We start from the raw sequence: 19835 nt of genomic DNA, 5'->3' as shown, positions 1-19835 counted from the left end.
GATTCACATGATTTTACAGCATGAGCTGCTAACAAGTTCGTGCTCCGTACTATGTCATCATAACTTCTTGATACTCCAGTCCTATTCAAAGAAGTGATTAGCTCTCTGCTTTGCACTTGTCATAGATTGAGTGGGCAGTCATCATGTGTAGCGGCGTTTTCTTTTTGCTGTGATGCAATTCATGAAAATTGATTTGTAAAATACAGTATGTTTGCGACAGCCAAAGCCTTTCAGTCCATGGGATTGTCTTCCACTTCTTCGCTTATATCTTCAAAGCTATTGTTGACTTCTGTTCCGAACTCAAGAACTTTAGTTTATAACAGTTTTGTTTTGCTGATATCAAACAATGATGTAAAAATTGATAAGACAACATGAGGCACTCTTGTTGACTGCCATGATTTGCGGAGCTCTGGTGTATTACAGAATTTGTCATTAAGTCCAAAATCTAAATCCTTCAGGACGTTTCTTAAAATGGTTTCTGCTTTTTTTTTTTTACTGCATCCTGTGATTTTATTTTGTCAGCAAGAAATTTAGGAGTCAGACAAGCTGAGAACACCATAAGTGGTTCTTTCTTTTCGTTAGACTGACAAAAATGAATTTTCAAAAATGAAGTCATTGTACATTCTCACCAGAAAAATCTTAATTTCATTATTATGGATCAATACAATTTCATCAATGTTGACCATTATTTCTCTAATCTCACTGAGTGTAAACCCGTAGCCAGCACTCAAGTGGCTTCAAAACATACTTTTCTTTTTTAAAGAGTTCAAAGTTACATGAAGGCTGGCAGTTAGGTTGCTGCTGGGAGCTCATCGTGCATTCATGCACTCATGCAGTTCATGTTTACATTCAGATCTGCTGCAGATATATTCACCTCGTTGTTTAGATCAACTACTCAGCTGAAACTTCATCTTGGAAGAAACTAACTGCAGATAAAAACATGTTTGCCCTTTGAGACTCTCATACTCTGTACTTTGTTCTTTCATCACTGCCTTTGGCCCTTGTTCTGTCTAAACCACAGATAAGACCCTCTGCTTTCTGATCAGTTGTTTGAGGTGGGCAAGGGGTAGCGATCAATCTTGTAAGTGTATGGGCATTGGGTTTGGTTGGTGTTCCTTTCTCAGAAGCCTCAAATTCTTGTTGTAATTCACTGGTTTCTGCTATTTTTTTGATGATTTTTTTCCAGGCTTTTTTTCCCCATGTATTCGACGTGTAGCACTTGTTAGAGTGGTAAAATATTTGATACTCTTTGCCCGTCAGTTTCAATCTTTTTGTGAACTTCACCCTGCTGTATTGCTGCAGCATCTTGAACTCTGTTCTGTCCAGCTGCTGTTGATGTTAGCTTTTCTTTCGGATTAGTTTGGCATATTACACATTTATCTTTGTTGACTGAGTCCTCAGATTTTGTAGTTAGCAACACTCTGTCAGGAGGTAAAGATCCTCTGCTACCACCTGCTTTGCTCATGTTTACCACTTTGAATCAATGGAAAACCTAAAATAAAAATAATATTAACATAAATTACCAATACTATGGCTAAAACACATCATTATAGAGCCACCATTTTGGAAAATGGCAAAAAGGTTGCTCTTAGGAGTTATTTTCTGCTTCTATAAGTCTACTTGACCCCCAAAACCTACGTTTTGATGCCAAAATGAAGTAATTAGTTAATTGTTCCCAAAATATTACATCATCACTGCAACACATTCGCCATTTTAAAATGTTGTCCAGAAAAAATCGGCCCGGATTAGCATTTCTACCCAAACTAAGTTACTTCTCTAATGATACAAAAACATAAATAAAAAATGAAAACCTCTGGACAGCAATTTTATCAATGGGCCAGGACTACAAGTGTTGCCAAACACTCTGCCTAAGAAAAAGCCAGACCTATTAGTTTTGCTATTACATGTGAAAAAATGAAGCCTGTAGGCCTTGCTACTGCTTGCTATTTATGGAATAAGGCCTATATCTGTTTTGACAACAACATTGAGTACAAAAGTCATGCATCGTCAGTTTACTTTAGAAAAGGCTATTTATAAATTATGAATGTAGACCTCATCATTCTCAGGCTAGCACTTTCCTTCTGACTTAAATAATCAAGATAGTGCTACCACTATACAATTCTTTCATGAGTGCATAGTCATGCTCTGTTTATGGTCCTGTGATAAAATTTACAAACTATGCAAATTACGTTTTAATATTGAAATCCGAAAGGTGGGCGGGCAGTGAGCATTGATTATAATGTGTGTTGCCATTAGCAAGTGGTACCTAGTTTGTGCCCCGCCTTTGCTTCAGTTGTGGACTGACAAACATTTTCTTTTCTTTGTTGTACATAGAGCAACCAGGAACAGGTGCTGCTCCAGGGAGAAGATCGCTTGTACTTGAACTGCGGGGATGCAACACAAGCCCAGAATCCCAGGTGCTCCCTGGCACACTCCGAACACAAGAGCAGCAGAGAAAGGGGCTCATTTTTGGATGGTAGCGTCGACTCTCCGAGTTTAAGCACTTTACTTGGGCACCGGCATTGGCATGTTGTTCAGGTGAATGTGTATTCTCTATGGAAAGCAACAAAAATACCAATTTCCTTTCCTTTTACCAATGTTTTGTGAAAATTATCAGTGGATCTTGATTCTGTTAAATATTTGGAAATGAATGGTCAATAAATTTAGCAAAGCAAGCTAGACGCACGCATCTTTTGAGTCTCAATTCATAGGGCTCAAAGAGGTCTGTGAGTAGTTGAATTTCAGTGTAATTTAGGGCCTTGCCAGGTGTTAAAAGCCACCTTCTTAACCAATATCATTGTAGTAAGATAAAGTGTCACGTCAGGAGACAGAAGAGTGAAATATGGAGATCGCTTTTGTGACCAACTACCATACTATGTGCCGTCAAAATTAGGCTTTAGCCAGTGGTTGCCTATCTGAATAAACTTCAAGGCTGCAACACACAGGACACCACCCAATTGAGCATGATATTTGCTTCAGCATCTTGCATGTTGAATGGAAAGTAGTGTGCTGGCAACGATTCATGACAAGGAATTGATTGCATCCACGCAATAAAGCAATAAAAGATGACAGTTCACCTCCCTGCGAGCTAACTTTGAGGTAGGATCATTTCCAATCAAAGACAGCACTTACCCGATCAGCCTTCTTTGAACTACTCAGTGGGGTAGTTTCAAAGGTCATATTTGTCTAATAAATTCAGGGCAGTGATAAGGTTGGCATCTGTCACACGTAGAAGATTGTCCAAAAGTGTCATGCAGTTTAAAACTGATCTATATCATCAGATGCATCATTGAAGTCAAGTTTGTGCTGCAACAACTGGCATAAGGTCTTTTGAATTGACAGGTTGAGATTGGACAATAGTGGGAAGGATCCTCACAGTTTAACTGTAGGTTTCTCTGAAATAAGTGTAATGTCAGCCCTCTTCAAGTCTTTCTGGCACATCGCCCATAAAAAGCAATTCATTTGCCAACTACAGTAAAGGAGCAATTGATGAAAATACTAGCATTTTCATTGGACAGGTAGGACAGTGGCCCATAAATTGGCAGGACCATTTTCAGTAACGCCCTCAAGTACCAACATAATAGCAAAGTGAAAAGAGCAAACAGATATTACTGGCAAATAAGAGGATGGGAGACTGTGGCAGTGAGTCAGCAGAGATATGACCATACATTGAAGCTTGCATAATTTTGTGTTTCTGGCTGTAGTAGTCTGAAGCATCTGCTTGCAAACATTAACAACATTCCTATGCTTATTCAGAATCTGAATTATATGGCCAGAGTCTTTTCGAACAATGCACCAGCCTTTTTTTAAATTTAATATTCTGTACTATGACTTGAGGCCAGAGTCATAATTGTGATGTTTCTTACTGTATTCTTGGTCGGTGGTGCTGAAGGATTTAGCTCTGCTAGGTGGAATTTAACTCTAGTTAACGTTTTTAAGGCCACACTGTTACAGGCTGCATAAAAGGTTTCTTACTCTCCTTACAGTACAGAATGATAAAAACGAGTCAGCAAGTAAACAACGTTTTTCTCTGGCTCACATTCTGGAATTATTCCTCATTGTGAAACTGAGAGCACTTAGTAAAAATGTTGAGCAGAAGTGCGAACAACACATAATAACCATTAATATTACACCTCATTCAGCTTATCCTCATTGTATGACCTTGGTAGAAGCCAGTCAGGTAGAGAGGCTTTGTACTCCATTCTCCATCTCAGTTCAGATTTTTTCCACAGGATAAGGTAAAGCAATTCTCCAGAGCTCTGCTCTTTTGTGAAGAAAATCTTCATATTTAGTTTTTCTATTTAAGATAACTTCAACTGACTACCATTCAGATAAAGTTTGTTTACAAACCGTTCCTTTCTCAGGTACTGTTTCTCTTATATTCCAAGTTCTTGCTGCGGGATGAAGAGCCCCTCTCTTGCCCTGCTCCTGTGAAGCTTGGGCTGAGGAGGAATCTATCATTATTCTAATGTAACTGGGCCCAGCTTTTGAGGTTTTATTGGAAAAGATCTTGCAAAATTTGCAGTCATGAGAAACATGGTTTAAGTAACAAGGCAGTATTTTTTCTGTACATTTGGAATGTCTACGAAAAACTATTAAGCCTAGCAGTTTTGACACAGCTTAGGCCTTGGGTGGACTCGTCTTTGCGTTTGATCGCAAATATGAAAATGTTAATTATCAAATGAAAGAATAGGGATGTGGGATGTTTGCCCACAAAAAAAAATTCCACATCATTAAAAAATTGTGAAATTGTCATTGAATGTGTTTTTTGGGGGAGCGCAGGAAACCACCCCAGGCCTTGTTTAAAGAAAAAAATAATAGCGCTATGGCATATTATGATAATTTGCTTCCTAACAATGCAGAATTTGGCTAGTTCAGACGCCTCCCCAGCTGCACTGGCCTGCAGAGGGGGATTGCACCCTTAACTCTCACACCAATCTCCTTTAGGTTTGCAATTTCAACCTTTTGCCTAAGCACAACAAGGCTGTTTGTGACGCTTGCCACTCTTTCTCCTTCAAAAAGACCCTTAGATAAGGAAGTCCCCTCACCGAGTGTATCTCCGATTTGGAGATTGAGGACCTTCTTCCAGCTGAGCAGGACGTTAGTACAGTACCCCTTCCCCCTTGCCACCACTCAAGAAGAGCAGTCCTCTGCCAAGGGGCATCCAGCAACTCTGGTACGCCAGAGACAAGCCACTGGGCCACCACTGGCCTCCGGCCATGGTTGGCACTGACAGTCATCTTTGGATAAACTACTGAGCTGTGCGCCAAAGACATCAATGAGAATGGCTTGCCAGTGTGCCAACCAAACCTGCACTGGCTCGACCTTTGGTGCCGACCATTTCTACCTTGGTACCGAAACCTAAGGTACCTTTGGAGCTGAAAACTTGACATTGCCCCACAAGCACTGTGGAACCGTTTCTCCACAAACTGTAAGAGGATATTGATGCTCAGCAAACACACATAATCATCTATCTCTATGCAGGCCGGATCTTCACCCATCATTAGGGGTCTCTGCTTGTTCAACCCTATAAACGCCTGCTGTTCCTTAAAGAGGACTTGGGCATTCAAAACCCACCAAAGCAGCAGAAAAAAGGTGGACAAGGCTACTAGCCCTTTACCTTTCATGCCTACATCACCCTTCTCTCTTCCTCAACCTTCCTCTTCCCCTCCTGTTTCTCCAGGTAAACCTGTTGATATTACACTTTAGGTGCTGCCTCATTCTAACACTAGTGGTCGCGAGTGGGGGCACACAACACTACTCTGCAGGGCGACCCATGGAACTGTTACGACGTAGACCCACCAAGGGATACAGACCATGGCTAATATGTTGCCCGCCCCTTCCCATCAGACGGTTCCACATCCTATCAAGAACTTATTGTATTGGTAGGGCTGCCCCCTTACATAAGGTGAATCTTTACACAGAGCCTTTGGAGAAGGACTTCCTCTTTGAAACCCTGTCCTCCACCCATCTCTCCACCCAATATTTTCCCATGCTGAAAGGTATGCTCCTCCACATGACTGACATATTTCAAGACCCCATCCGCACTAGGGTTATAACTCCCCAGGTGGACAAAAGGTACAAGGCCTCCCCTTCTGACCCCATTTACATTTGTGGGCAGCGCGAACCTAACTCCCTTGTTGTCACTACAGCCCGTGAGAGAGCCAGCTCTCAAGGCACTGGTGATACCCCTCCGCCAGACAAGGAAAGGACGCATATAAATGCTGTGGAGAAGAGGGTGGCCACGCAATCAGCCAATTATTGGGGCATTGCTCCTCTCCAGAAATGACCATGCCCACTTGGATGAAAAGGAGGAGCTCCTCCTACATCTCCCAGAGGAGTGCAGGAAAAGGGGTAATGACATTGTCTCTGAGGGGAAATTAAGCTCTAATACCACTATCCACTGTGCATTAGATGCTGCAGACACAGTTGCCAGAGAAGTGAACGCTTGCCTCCGCCTGCGCAGGCATGCCTGGCTACATATTTGTGACATAGTCTAAGGACACACTTCAAACCATCGCACCAAGTGACTCTTTTCATTGCACACCTCCGTGGAGGTTCAAAGAACATCTCCCCGCCACCGCCACATTCTACCAATGTCCACAGGCTCAGCAGCCCTCTCCCAGAGGCTAATTCAGGGGATCATACAGAGGCTACAATTCAAAAGGCAGAAGAGCTGCTGCTGCCACCACACCTGACTCCTCCCCTGTCCCACCCACCCAATTAAACAACACCTGTGGGGGCTTCTTCAGTGGTTCTTCCTTTATTGGGTGGAATATCACCTCCAACCAGTGGGTGTTGGACATTATCTGGCATGTTTATTGCCTGGAGCTCATTTCCACACCTGCCATCATTCCACCTCACCAACACAAACTCTGCCCAGGAACACCAAAGGCTACTCAAAGAGGAGGTCAAAGCACTACTTTTAACCTGTCCTGCATCATTACCAGAGCAAGGGTGTCTACACTCCGTACTTTCTAATTCCCAAAAAGGACGGTTCCCTCAGACCCATTCTAGTCCTCAGGCCCTTCAATAAATACACCTTCTCAGAACACTTTCATATGGTTACTCTTCAATATGTTATTCCGTTTATGCAACAAGGCGACTCTCTGACTGCTCGGATCCTAAAGGACGTCTATTTCCACATACCAATATACCCGGCTTATCTCCAGTATCTCAAGTTTGTGTTCAGCAGAAAGCATTACCAGTTCAAAGTGCTCCATTTTGGGGTCACCTCTACACCCTGTGTGTTCACCAAGTGTCTTGCGGTGGTGGCTACTCATCTGTGCAGAAAGGTTCCCCTACCTGGATGGCTGGCTAATCAAAAGTGCCACCCGCCAGCAATGCTGCAAACACACTCAGTTTGCCATAAACCTCCTACACGACCTAGGGTCACCAAATCCCACCCACAGCCCCTCCATATTAAATCCTGCTTAGGTTCAGTTTTCAAATCTGAGGTTCTTTCAAGCACTAATCCCTCTTTTCCAACCAGACTGTTATGCCAACCAGACTGTTATGTCGTTATGGCCTCCAGCATTGCTTTAGTATCCCATGCCAGAGTACACATGCATCCATTTCAAGAGTACCTAGAGCAACAGTGGTCCTGGGGACGGTTTTAAGGATCTAGTTTTGATTGGCTGCCACACTTTTCATTCTCGGCAGCTGTCAAACACCAACAATCTGTTGCAGGTGCAACCTTTTCTAGATCCAGATCTGCAGAGGACTATCACAATGCATGGCTTCTTTACGGTGTGGGGTGTGCACTTAAAGGATCTGACCGTCCAGGGCCAGTGAGAGCCCAAACACCAGGGCTTCCATATCAACAACCTTGAACTTCTAGCCATTCGCCATTGATGAGCAAGGTTATTCTCGTTTGAACTGACAATATAACAGCCATGTGTTCCCTTCAGATACAGGGCAGCACCCGGTCTCCCCAAATCTCTGTTAGCCCAGAATATTTAGAGGTGGGCTGCCCCCACAAGGTCCACCTGCCCGAATAGTACCTCCTGGGAATGGACAACAACTTTGCAACCTCCTCAGCATGATGTGGCAACAAGTCCACATGTGGTAACTTCACCCACAAGTCCTTCCTCAGCACTTCCAGTGCTGGTGCTTTCCAGGGATAGACCTTTTCGCCACAGCAGAAAACGCCAAATGCTCGAACTTCGCCTCCAGGTTACCACACCCACTATCCAAAGGCAATGCACTGTGGATGACTTGGTCAGAGATATTTGCCCACGCTTTCCTGCCTTGCCCACTACTTACATATGTGGTTCGGAGGTTCCGGAAGACATCTTTCTCCCTCTTCCTGGTGGCTTGGTTCCCACATGGACCCACCAGCCTCAGTTCACGACTCTGCTCAAACTTTCTCTGGTTCTCATGAGAGGCTCCCCAACAGACAGACCTTCTCACACAGAACCATGGAGAAATCAGGCATCCAACACCACGTCTCTTAACCTTGCAAGCTGACTCCCAAAGTCAAAGAATTTGGATACCTTAATTGTCCACTAGAATGCTTATACATTCTCAAAGAAGCATGCTGATCTACTACCTAGACATGCTGTGCAGCCAAGTGGAAGAGGATTGTATGCTATTGTCACTCTAAACATATTGATCATTTGCATGCTACATTACAAGACATTGTCCTCTATCTTCTTCATTTGTAGATTTCAGGCCTAGCTTTCACCTCTATATGACTTTTGGATACGCACCTGTGCGCCAGGTACTGAGACCTGAGAGGACTGTGGCAGCATTCTCAGCAACCCCTGATGAAATTCATGTTTTGATCTGTACTGATAAAGGATACATTCCAGAAATGTGTCTAGAGGTGTAGAGCATTATCTCAACCGTTTCTGGTGAAAAACTACAGCTAATATCCAAGTAAGTGCAAAGTTTGTACTGCATTTACCACAGTGCAAAGGGGCGAACTGTGCTGTATTGTGAGGCAGTGTACTCCCATCCCACTTCTTTCAATATGGCTACACCTGACTGCTGTGGCCGCTTATCTTCAGAATGGACAACACATCTCTCTCTCCCTCCACAATTTCAGTCATTAAAACTTTTATGGAAAGACTAAAAAAGGGTTCTTCCCCCTCAGGTCCCTCCAGCCCCTACATGGAATCTCAACATTAGTCTAACAAGACCTTTGCTCCGACCCCAATTTTCTTCCTAAGGTAGTCTCCTAGTTCCACTGTAATCAGTCCATTGAGCTCCCTGTATTTTTCCCACATCTGACACAGTTGAAGAGCGGGCTCTCCATGCTTTGGATGTTAAAAGAGCCATCGTACTACATTGATAATCTAAACCATTTAGGAGAACACAGCAAATCATTGTTGCTTTCTTCAAACCCTGTACAGGTAAGGCTCTGTCCAAATCAGACATTGCAAGATGGATTGTGAAATGCATCCAGACCTGCTATGCTTTGAGAACTTAGCCCATTCGTCCTAGAACCCACTCCATTTGATAGAAAGGAGCCTCTATGGCCTTCCTGGAAACATTCCAATAGCTTGCATATGAAAAGCAGCTACCTTGTCCACACCACACACTTTTTAAAAATATTATGTGAATGTTATGGCATACCAACAAGCCAGTGTTGACCAGGCAGTACTCTGTACACTTTTCCAGCATACTGCAGCACCCACAGTCTAGCCACTCCTGTTGGGAGGACTGCTTTACAGTTTATGCACAGTATATGTTTCTTCAGCCACACATGCCTCAAACTCAAAAAGTTACTTATCCTGTAAGCATCTGTTTGTGGCATGTAGTGCTGTAGATTCACACATGCCCACCCTCTTCCCCGTACATCTGTGGCCGTTGCAGTGTCTCTAACTATCTCTGTTCTCTCTTTTGCATGGACATCTCTCTATACTTTGCTGCACTTTACATTCCATCTTCACCCACTGTGTAGGAATAACAATCTAACAATGGATTCGATGACCATGTGCATCACCAGCAAGAGGAGGAGTCACATTACCTGGTGATTTGAAAGACTTCTCGGAAGAAAAACAAGTGGCACACATCTGTACCCAACACTAGATGGCAGGAGTATGCACAGCGTGTGAATCTACAGCACTGCATGCAGAAGCTTACATTGTAAGTACAATTTTCCATATATTTCTTTTTTTAAATCTAGTAGCGTGTCATTGTCAGTCCCCATAAAAACCCTTTTCCCCTCTCCCATAACAAACAAAAAAGCAAAACTGTTTCTGTGGCGCTCGTTATGTTCCACTGTACACAAAAAAAAATTCAAACCAGAGAAACTCTTGAGAAAAAAAAAAATCCATGGTCACCAGGACCAATTAAGAGATAAAAAAAAAATAACACAGCTAATGCAGATGGATAGCTGATATTGCTTTGCACTATAGTTGAAGAATCACCGAAGCATTAAAGTTACTGCCTGATGGATGATAGTACCTCATTGTATGGCAGAATTCTCAGATGATTCTGTTTATGTGAGGATGAAGAGCATGCAAGGTGTGGCCGGTGAAGAAAACTGTGCTCCACAGCCAGTGAGCATGGTTGAAGGGTAAAGATTCGTAAGTCAATCCTGATAGCTCTGTTGCTGTACATGGCTAAATCCCTTAGGCAGTGGGTATGAGACTCGAGGATGTGACCAGGACTTTCCCAGTAGCTATTATGCAGGGTGAAAAGCTGTATTCAAAGCGGTTGTGGTCACAAACGTTGGGCTTTTTTTTGCTCACAGTGGTCAATGCAGTCTAAAGTCTGTTGGTGTTTGGTGAGTAAGGACTGAGCATAGGCATGAATGTCAGTCATGCCCAGTGGCCTCTGTAAAATATTAATTTGGAAAAATAGTTGTGGCCTATTACCACAAACAATACTGTAATATTGCCTTTGAAAATAAAGGACACTGTTGCTATTCAGATGTAGGGAAAAACACTTTCCATCTTCTTAGCAACAGTAAATAAAGATTTTTCTACTAGCATTACTAGCATGGGGGAAACAAATGGAAAAAGGAGGCCCTGTCACAGGGGGAAGCGCCTGTCAGGGCAAGAGCTTTGTCTACTGGTAAGGAGTGTGAGAGCCTACACCACCCTAAGAGCAGCCACGATCTGCACATCCCGCAAAGATGTTCAACCATGGTCCTCTACCACCAGACTGCTAAGGCATTTTTCGGACTGCCTTTACTAACCTGTCTGCCAGATGATATCTCCTGTTAACCATCTTCCCTGAGACACTTCCCTGCTATGAATGGTTTGGAGTCTGCTCAGGGCTGGCTTACTAATGCCTACTACCTCTCCTGGGGTATAGATTAGATCGTCAACCAGGACTCTCCAGCCATCTCTGTCTTGGGCTTTTCTTTCAATCTGACGAGAGACTGCAGATTGCAAATTGCAGTCCGCCTTGAGGCCTCCGCACCAGGTGTTTCTATGCCTTCCTCTTTTCCTTTTCCCTGGAGAGTTCCAAGTCAGGGCCTGTCTGGTGTTGTTTGCTGCATGCTTGCTGAGGGCATGACCTATCTAGCCCCAGGGTCTCTTCATGATTTCTTCATGAGCAGGGAGTTGGAAAGTCTGCTGCCATAGGTAGTTGTTGCTGTTGGTGTTTGACCAGCGGTTTTGAATGACTTGCCTCAGATAAGTGTTGATGATGGTCTGGACCTCATTGATGGTGTTCACCATTGTCCTCCAAGGGTCTGCTCCATACAGAAGAAGCGATTTTACATTGGTGTTAAAAGGCCTTATGTTGGTTTGTAGCACTTGGTTCTTGGAGCTCCAGATCTTTTTTTTTAGCTAAATCAAGGCAGGCCTTGCTTTGCCGATGCTGGTCTTGACGTTGGTGCCTGTGTCGCCCTGCTTGTCTCTGACTTCTCCCAGGTATGTGAAGGCCTCAACCTCTTCCAGTGCATTGCCTGCAAGACTGCCTGCAGTTGTGCTGGCCATCTTAGCCTTCAGGATCTTATTTTTACCCCTGTGGATGTTGAGCCCAAGTTGTGCTGATGTGGCTGCCACATTGTCGGTCTTCTCTTGCGTTTGCAGATGTGTATAAGAGAGTAGGGCCAACTCGTCTGCTAAGTACAGGTTGTCCAGCTACATCCAAGGTGTCCACTGTATCGTTGCTGTGGATGTCTTCATAATCTAGCCTATGGCCACCAGGAAAAGAAAATGTGAGATCAAATAACCCTGGTGCATTCCGCTCGTAACTTGAAAGGTTTCCGTGAGGTGTCCTCCATGGACTATCTTGCAGGTCATTCCCTCTTAAGAGTTCCTGATGATTATTGCAAGTTTTTCTGGCACATTGTACTGCAGAAGAGTGGTCCAAAGGTCTCTGTCCATGCTGTTGAATGTCTTCTCATAGTTTATGAAGTTGACAAAGAGAAGGAAGAGTTCCATTTCATTGAGTGCTCAATGATGATGTTCAGTGTTTCAATCTGGTCTGTGCAGGGTCTTTCTTTACTGAAGCCAGCTTGCTGGTCTGTCAAATGAGCATCAACTTGTTTCTTTATTCTGTTCAGGATGACTCTTTTGAATACTTTGCCTAGGGTTGATGGAAGAGTTATCCCTCTGTAGTTTGTGCAGTTAAGCCTGTTCTGGAGCTTCCTAGAAATTCCTGTGAAGAGTTTGTTGCCATAGTCCAGTCTGCTGGTTATCAGGGCCTGTGTAAATGTCTTCCTGGTGTTCACCGTTAGCCATTTTGAAGCTCTTTCAATCACATCCTCAGTATGTGAAAGCCACTGTGTTTACTTTGACTGTCATATCAAGGTTGTTGTCCAGGATGATTCCAAGATTTCTGGCATGGGTGGTGGGGGTGAGCGTTGGGTCAAGAACCATTGATCACCGGATGGAGCCCCAGGCTAAGACTTTCTTTCTGAAGATCACCACTTCTGTTTTGTCTGTGTTGAGTTTGAAGCAATTGGATTTCATCCAAGTGACTACTATGATCATATAGTTGGCGAAATTGGTTTTCATTGTTGGGGATCTTGCCTGACAGGAAGAGAATCATTTGGGTGTCGTCAGCATAGGAGAGTATGTTGTTCTGTGTTCTGATGAGGTCTGCCAGCAGGGACGTCAGACTGAGTTAATACCCATGGGGGGGGGGGGGGTTCTGCATATGGGGCTCTTTGACATGTAGGAGGCAGGGGCTGACTTTTTCTGTTCTTCCTGTGAGGAAGGAGAAGATACAGTTTAAGGTGCGTCCTTGGATTCCTGTTTTATGTAATTTTTTCATCTGGGTAGAGTGGGAGACTGTCTCGAAGGCCTCTGAAAGGTGCAGCAGTATGAGGGCCGGTGTATCTCCTGGGTCGAGGATCAGCCTGATATCGTCCGTGGCTGCAGTGACCGTGCTCTTAGTGCCGTGGTAGGGCCAGAAACCTGATTGTGAGTTGTCTAGGAGCTGGTGTGTGATGAGGTAGTGAGCGAGTCGCTTGTTTATGGGTTTCTCAATTGATACTCAGAAACTTCAGTCTTCCCGTCAGTAGTTTCCCTGTGGCATGTCTCGTTCAGAAATTCTGGATATCCCTTGTGAACAGAAGATTCAGTGGTTCTTGCTGCAGTTTCCTCAAAAAATGCTTTTATGGCACAAACTTGTTAGCCTTGTACCCCTCCTTCAGCCTGGAGGACCAGTGGCTTGCACTTCGCCTGGTCTGTCTCATTTGATCTGTCCAACTTTGGTGACTCTGACAGGAGGCTAAGCTCCCACTAGCATAGATCTCGAGGTCACTGAGGCATACAAGCCCCCCGACCACTTCAAGCAGGTGATCCTCCGAGAAGCATCATTTCTAACATCACCTTAAAAATTCAGCAGATTTACAGTGTGCAAAAACAGTGTCTTCCCTTAAGCCCACAGACTTAAAGCTGTGGTGCAATTGCATGAAGCAGAACTTTTTCCTCACTTTTGCCTGTGGTGTCTAGGTTCCGGTGATGACTTGAAGTCATGTGACATGCTCCAGGATGCACTGTAGCATACCACAAAAAGCGGGGAACAGGTCACAAGGCCAACAGCAAATCTTCAGGTAAATCGGAATTGGGCCTCTTCCTGGCTTGCAGCTGTCACTGGCCCATGCTTCCTGTCTGGCGACCAGGTTGATTCTGATCACTCCACGCCAACCCCAACTCCAGCACTGCTTCTCTAGACATCAGTTCCTGGTCCAGAGCCAATGCCGACTCGCACTAGATGCATGTCTCATGTCTTGCTTTGAGATAACCAAAGCGCAACCTCCACCAGGCTGCTTCAGTGGTTTTGGTGAGAGGTGTTGCTGTCCTGTACGGATGCCAGGCTTCTACATGTGCATCTATGCATACTTTCACCAAGCATTACTGCCTCCACCGTCAGGTCCACAGAAGCGGGTGTTTTGCCCGCTCAGTCCTACAGTACTTGCTGCAAGTCCTCTGCTTCAACCACCTTTGGGAGATACAACTTGGTTATCTACTCAACAGGGGAGGGATCTGTAGTTAAAAGTGTACATCAGAAGAACAAATTACTTACCTTGAGTTATTCTGTTTCTGGTGGACTCTGTGCCTCAACATAAATTCCTTACCACCCTCATGCCTCCCTGTTCTGTGGACTGAACATCTGCATATTTTAAAAAGGTCACAAATTTGCTTTCAGCACAATTTTTTTGTTCCTTTTAAGCAGATTTATTTGGATCCACTTCTGAGGGACCAGATGGAGGGCAATATAAAAACTGATGTCAACGGGCAGTGGTGGACCAATCTGCAGCTCTGCTTTATCACTTGAGGTGTGATACGAAGTCACCAAAGTGCCACCAACTGGTGTTTGGGAGCTACTGCTTGTTAATGTCCAGATCTAGCCGGACTCCCGTGAATATTCATGAAGGCGAAATCTGTAATTAGTTAGATTATACACCCAAAAGAACGTTAATAATGGTAATTAACTTGTTCATCTACCACAGTACCCAGAAGAATGACTTTGTAGCAGCAAATTATGAGCCTGCCGAAGCTGCCAAATATTTCAGTGTGTTTACCAAAAATATCAGTGTGCTGATGGTATAATCCTTAGTTAAGTTTGAGATTGGCCCAGTGTTACTACATTGTAGATTCTTTCATTTGCATGCCAGTTTTGCATTGTCTCTGCTAAAAACACCCCCCTTTCCATTGGCTGATCCTGTTTGACAGAGCTTGGAGATAAAAAAAACTGCGGCACTCTGTATTCTGGTCAAATTTTAATTCTGTGCCAGTATGCTCTGCAGTTCTTTCGCTGCTTCATATATCCAGATCTGCAGAAGTATCCCAGTAGAGAATTTTATCCTGATGAACAGGACAGAGAAAGCTTAGCCTGTGTGTGAAGCAGTGCATGGAGACTGAAACTATCTAGTTCTTTTTGGAACGCTCTAATACCCTCATTAAGGAACACATGCTCTATATTTTTAATATTATGTTATTTAAGTCATATTTTGTAAACAGATATTTACATTAACACAATATTTTTATGTTACTTCAAAGTTATTTTTATCAGATTTGTGAACGTGATTTGTGGACGTGGCAATTGATTTGTAATTCATTGATGTGTTCTGTTTGTTTAGATTCAGAGCACTTACCTCGAGAGCAACTGGCCTATTCGGGTAAGTACTTTTTCAAGTGGCAAGAGGAGTACTCATTTGTAAAGTACATTTATTAGATTCTGCTTGCTGATTGATGTACAGATATTGTGTTTTAATTTTAAATTACATCTGATAGACTTCTAGTTGCAGATTCCTTACCTTAGAATTTTCCCCCAGGCATCAGACTAGAGCCCGAAATTTTTTCTTCAAGCAATATCCTTGCGTGTCGGTAGGTGGTGCCGGTCGCCTCTGCGGGCATTGTTGGCATTGTAATCGCCGTGATGACATCGGCAGTAGTATATAAACACTGCCTCAGCGCAGTGACGCCAGTTCTTTTCTTTTCGTACCACACGCTGATCTGGAGAGAGCTACTCTTGGTCGCTTTTTGACTGACTTTAACTCATTAATTGACTTTTTGGGGAGTGTTTTGGTGCGTTGAGGGATGTCCCCGAAGACCGGCTTCAAACCGTGTGAGGATTGTCACTGCATGATGTTGGTGAGAGATCCACATTGGGTCTGTTTGTGGTGCCTGGAGATGCAACCACGACCTGGAGTCGTGCTCGGAGTGCCAGGCCATGCACCCAAAGGCCTTGAGGGAGCGGTCCCTCAAGCTTATGGCGGCCCAGTGCTCGACTCGGCGTAGGTCCCGGTCTCACTTGAGGGGAAGGTCTCCAGACCGGTCACAAAGTGGTGTTATGCACTAAGGCTTCCTTCCTTCCCAAGGTCGTTACACCTTTCCATGTAGGCCAGTCCATCACCTTGTCTACTTTTTATGCACCTCCACATCCTTCTCATGAGGAGGAGAGACGCCACCATATGGACCAATTATGAGTGTTAGCGTTCTATTTCAATCGTACTAAACATTTCCGGGTGGAAGATTAACTTCTTGTTGGATATGTGGGTGTGAAGAACGGGAGGGCGGTGCAAAAATTTACCATCTCTCGATGGGTACTTCTTTGCATCAAGATGTGCTACACTTTGGCCAAGAAGCAATCCCCTGAGAGCTTGCACGCTCGTTCCACCAGAGCGACTGCTGCTTCCACTGCATTAGCACGCAGAGTTCTTGTCCTGGATTTTTGCCATGTAGCTACGTGGGCATCCTTGCACACGTTTACTAAACACTACTGCCAGGACAGTCCGGTATGTCGGAGCGGCTTCTTTGGTCGTTAGGTCCTGCAGCACTTTCTAGTCTAGTATGATCTTGGTGCGCAGCCCACCTCCTAGGCTGGCATTGCTTGGGTATCCATTCTAAGGTAAGGAATCTGCAACTAGAAGTCTCTAGCAGATGTACAAGTTACTTACCTTCGGTAACAATATATCTGGTAGAGACATATTCTAGTTACAGATTCCCTACTGACCCACCCATCCTCCCAGCTTGCAAACCGATTTCTAGGGACAGGGCTTCCCTATTCAGGGCCTTAGTTCTGGCGCTCCAGTCTCAGTGTTCTTTGCGGCTCTGCGCTTTGGTGTGGAAAGTCGTGAAAAGAAACTGACGTCACTGCGCTGAGTCGGCGTCTATGTACTACTCCCGACGTCATCACAGCGACTACGATGTCAACAACGCCCGCAGAGTCAACCGACGCCACCTACTGACGCGCAAGGGGATTGCTTGAAGTAAAAATCTCTGGATCCAGTCTGAAGCCTGGGGAAAATTCTATAGTAAGGAATCTGCAACTAGAATATGTCTCTACCAGATATATTGTTACCGAAGGAAAGTAATTTGTACATTAATCTAAACACTTGTTGCTCCATAGCTTTCAATGCAGAAAATAATTATAATTCTATTTAAATCATTTTTTAGTGCACCCTTTCAGTTAACCCCAAAAAGGGAAATAGAAATAAAGAGAGAATGACAGGAGGATTTTGCAGCTGAGCGTGAGAATTAAATCGTAGGTAAAGCTGGGGGAAGCATCAGCTAAACCCCAAATAGAGCATTACCTTGCTTAACACTTAGTACAAGTACTTTTTCCGAGTCCATGTTGTACATGAGTGTAACTTTTTGCAAGCCACCTGCAAACACAAGCATCCATGTCCTTTAGCTGTCTTAAGGTACAGAAGTCCATTTCTAATACTTGAGTCTGTGCGCTTTGATGCTGTATTAAGTTCTGATAGTCTGGAAAAAAAGGAATACACTTGTTCCTTCCATTTAGAGAGATGCCTTTAGTGAGATTCCCTTATGCCAGATTGGATCCCCCATAACACTACTAAGTTCATCACCAGCCCCAAAGACCTAGAGGGCAGTATATATGTTTTCTTTATGAAGTCTTCACCACAGTTTTGGATATGTGCCAGGTATTTACTAATAAAGGAGTACACCGCCTGGGAGATAAGCGAATCTGGCAAGAGTGAGGGGAACTAAATAAACAAATATTGGAATCTTCCCATTCACTTTCAGACCCATTCAGTTCATTGTCTTGCAGGATTATTACTTTAGACACCATCTAATGATACTCTTCATGTTCCAGTATCTGTTCCTTACTTGCAGTAGTCCTGATTTCTAAATGTTGCACTTTAACATCCAAGACATTTGCTACTTCCTTCACTGCTCCATTTTCTTCAGTCAAGATTCTACAATGTAAACAGTTAGTTCCTCCATATCTGAGTTATTAACATCCTCACTGCCCCCATTTCATCTTTCTTAGATGCAGCAATTTCTGATTGTTAAGGTAAGAAACAAAAATAAATAGTTTCCACTTTTTTCTGGGCTTTACCCACTATTTCAAATAATTTGACGCTGGACACCATTGTCACTCAGCGGCAGGAAATACAATTAAGTACGATTTCACCTGTTGCATGCCCATATTGTCCATACCCTCACCGGCCACAGGTTAGTATCCTGGCCCAGGTTAGGTGCCATTTCTTGATATTTGTAAGAGGTCCCTTCTCCACTTTTCATCAGAAGATCAAGAGAGAGCCCCTCACTCTGCCTTCTTATCATCCCCCAGGTGTCAACCTCCTGCTACAGGTTGCCACGTTGCTGTAGCACACACCAGTGTCCGGTTAAAAACACCGAGTCATTGAGGATTCCCCTCTATGTTGCAGCCACTCGGCATGGAAAACAACCCCATGTATGGAAACCAAAGACCTGAATGCATACTCTTCCTTAACTGAGCACATGGGCTGGAAAGCCATCTTCCCCACTATATGGATATGCCTTTTCTTATATCCAAGCTTTTAAAGAAATGTACTTTATCGTTACTTACCCAAGCTGGTCTTAATTTAGTTTTCATTTTTCCCCGTTTGTCTGCATCCATCTTTACCTTAACATCTCGGTGCCTTAAATACTTAAAATGAAAAATATGTAATGTGTGGGACCTAACTCTTCAAAATGTTTATCAATCCATAATTAAAATGGCTTCTGTACCAACGCAGGAGAAGGGAGTGTTCTGTACATACAAGACAAGGCAGTTTCTGGGTGTCTTAGTAACCCATTCTTAGTTGTAGTCTTGTGCTTTATTGTATATTTGTACTTGGTACGTTACTGGACAAGCAGCTCCAGCCATTTATTCTTCCTCTCTAGTTTGGTCTCAGTCTATCACTAACATGTTAACAAAGCAATGCTTCCTCTGAAACTGTCTGTCTTTATTGTTCTTTGTAAAGCTACCTCACCCATCCTTTATACGTCATCGGAAGAACCGGGGATTATTTGTCCTCCCCTTTTAGACCTTGGCTTGCCCAGCCTCCTCTTGCCAATACACTTTGTCCCTTTTTGTTTCTTATTAGTTCTTTGGTGTTGCCATAACACCCCCGGTCATTGCACTGTGTTTTGTCCTTCATCTCCTTAAGTCATTTGACCCATGCCTTGTGATGTATACCCACCTACCGTTTGTTATAATGCTAGTCTAGTTGTAAATTGTGTCCATATCCTCTGTCTTCCTGAGATTTGTCCAATCCACTTTGTCCCTGGTGGGGAGTCCCACTTTGCTCTGTGTGGAGTAGAACGCTAGGCCATGCACAGTGACTTGTCCCTGCCTGGAACGCACCTATCCTGGACCCTGCCTTCCGCCCTTCCTTGCCTCTGCCTTCCGCCCTTCCTTGCCTCTGCCTTCCACCCTTCCTTACCTCTACCTTCCGCCTCACCTCGCCCCTGTCTTCCGCCTCACCTCGCCCCTGTCTACCACCTCACCTTGCCCCTGCTTCAACCGTTTCTTGTCCCTGCCTTCACCTCCTCACTGCCCCTGCTTTCTGGCTCTCCTTGCCTCTCCCTTCTGCTCCTCCTTGCCCCTGTCTTTTGCCCCTCCTTGCCCCTGTCTTTTGCCCCTCCTTGCCCCTGTCTTTTGCCCCTCCTTGCCCCTGTCTTTTGCCCCTCCTTGCCCCTGTC

General features: G+C 44.2%; 1 protein-coding gene across 2 annotated transcripts in view; it reads left to right on the top strand.

Annotated features, from left to right (window-relative positions):
- Positions 1-19835, top strand: part of RIC1 (RIC1 homolog, RAB6A GEF complex partner 1) — a 673031-nt gene that overhangs the window by 375417 nt on the left and 277779 nt on the right. For both annotated transcript variants that reach the window (XM_069240247.1, XM_069240239.1), the window contains exons 12-13: positions 2335-2538; positions 15497-15535. In XM_069240247.1, the coding sequence (XP_069096348.1) occupies positions 2335-2538; positions 15497-15535 (243 nt within the window). The remainder of the gene's footprint in view (positions 1-2334; positions 2539-15496; positions 15536-19835) is intronic.

This window comes from Pleurodeles waltl, chromosome 1_2 (assembly GCF_031143425.1).
Source record: "Pleurodeles waltl isolate 20211129_DDA chromosome 1_2, aPleWal1.hap1.20221129, whole genome shotgun sequence".
NCBI lineage: Eukaryota > Metazoa > Chordata > Amphibia > Caudata > Salamandridae > Pleurodeles > Pleurodeles waltl.
The sequence above is the reverse complement of the archived record's forward strand: the minus strand, read 5'-3'. Positions and strand labels throughout refer to the sequence as shown.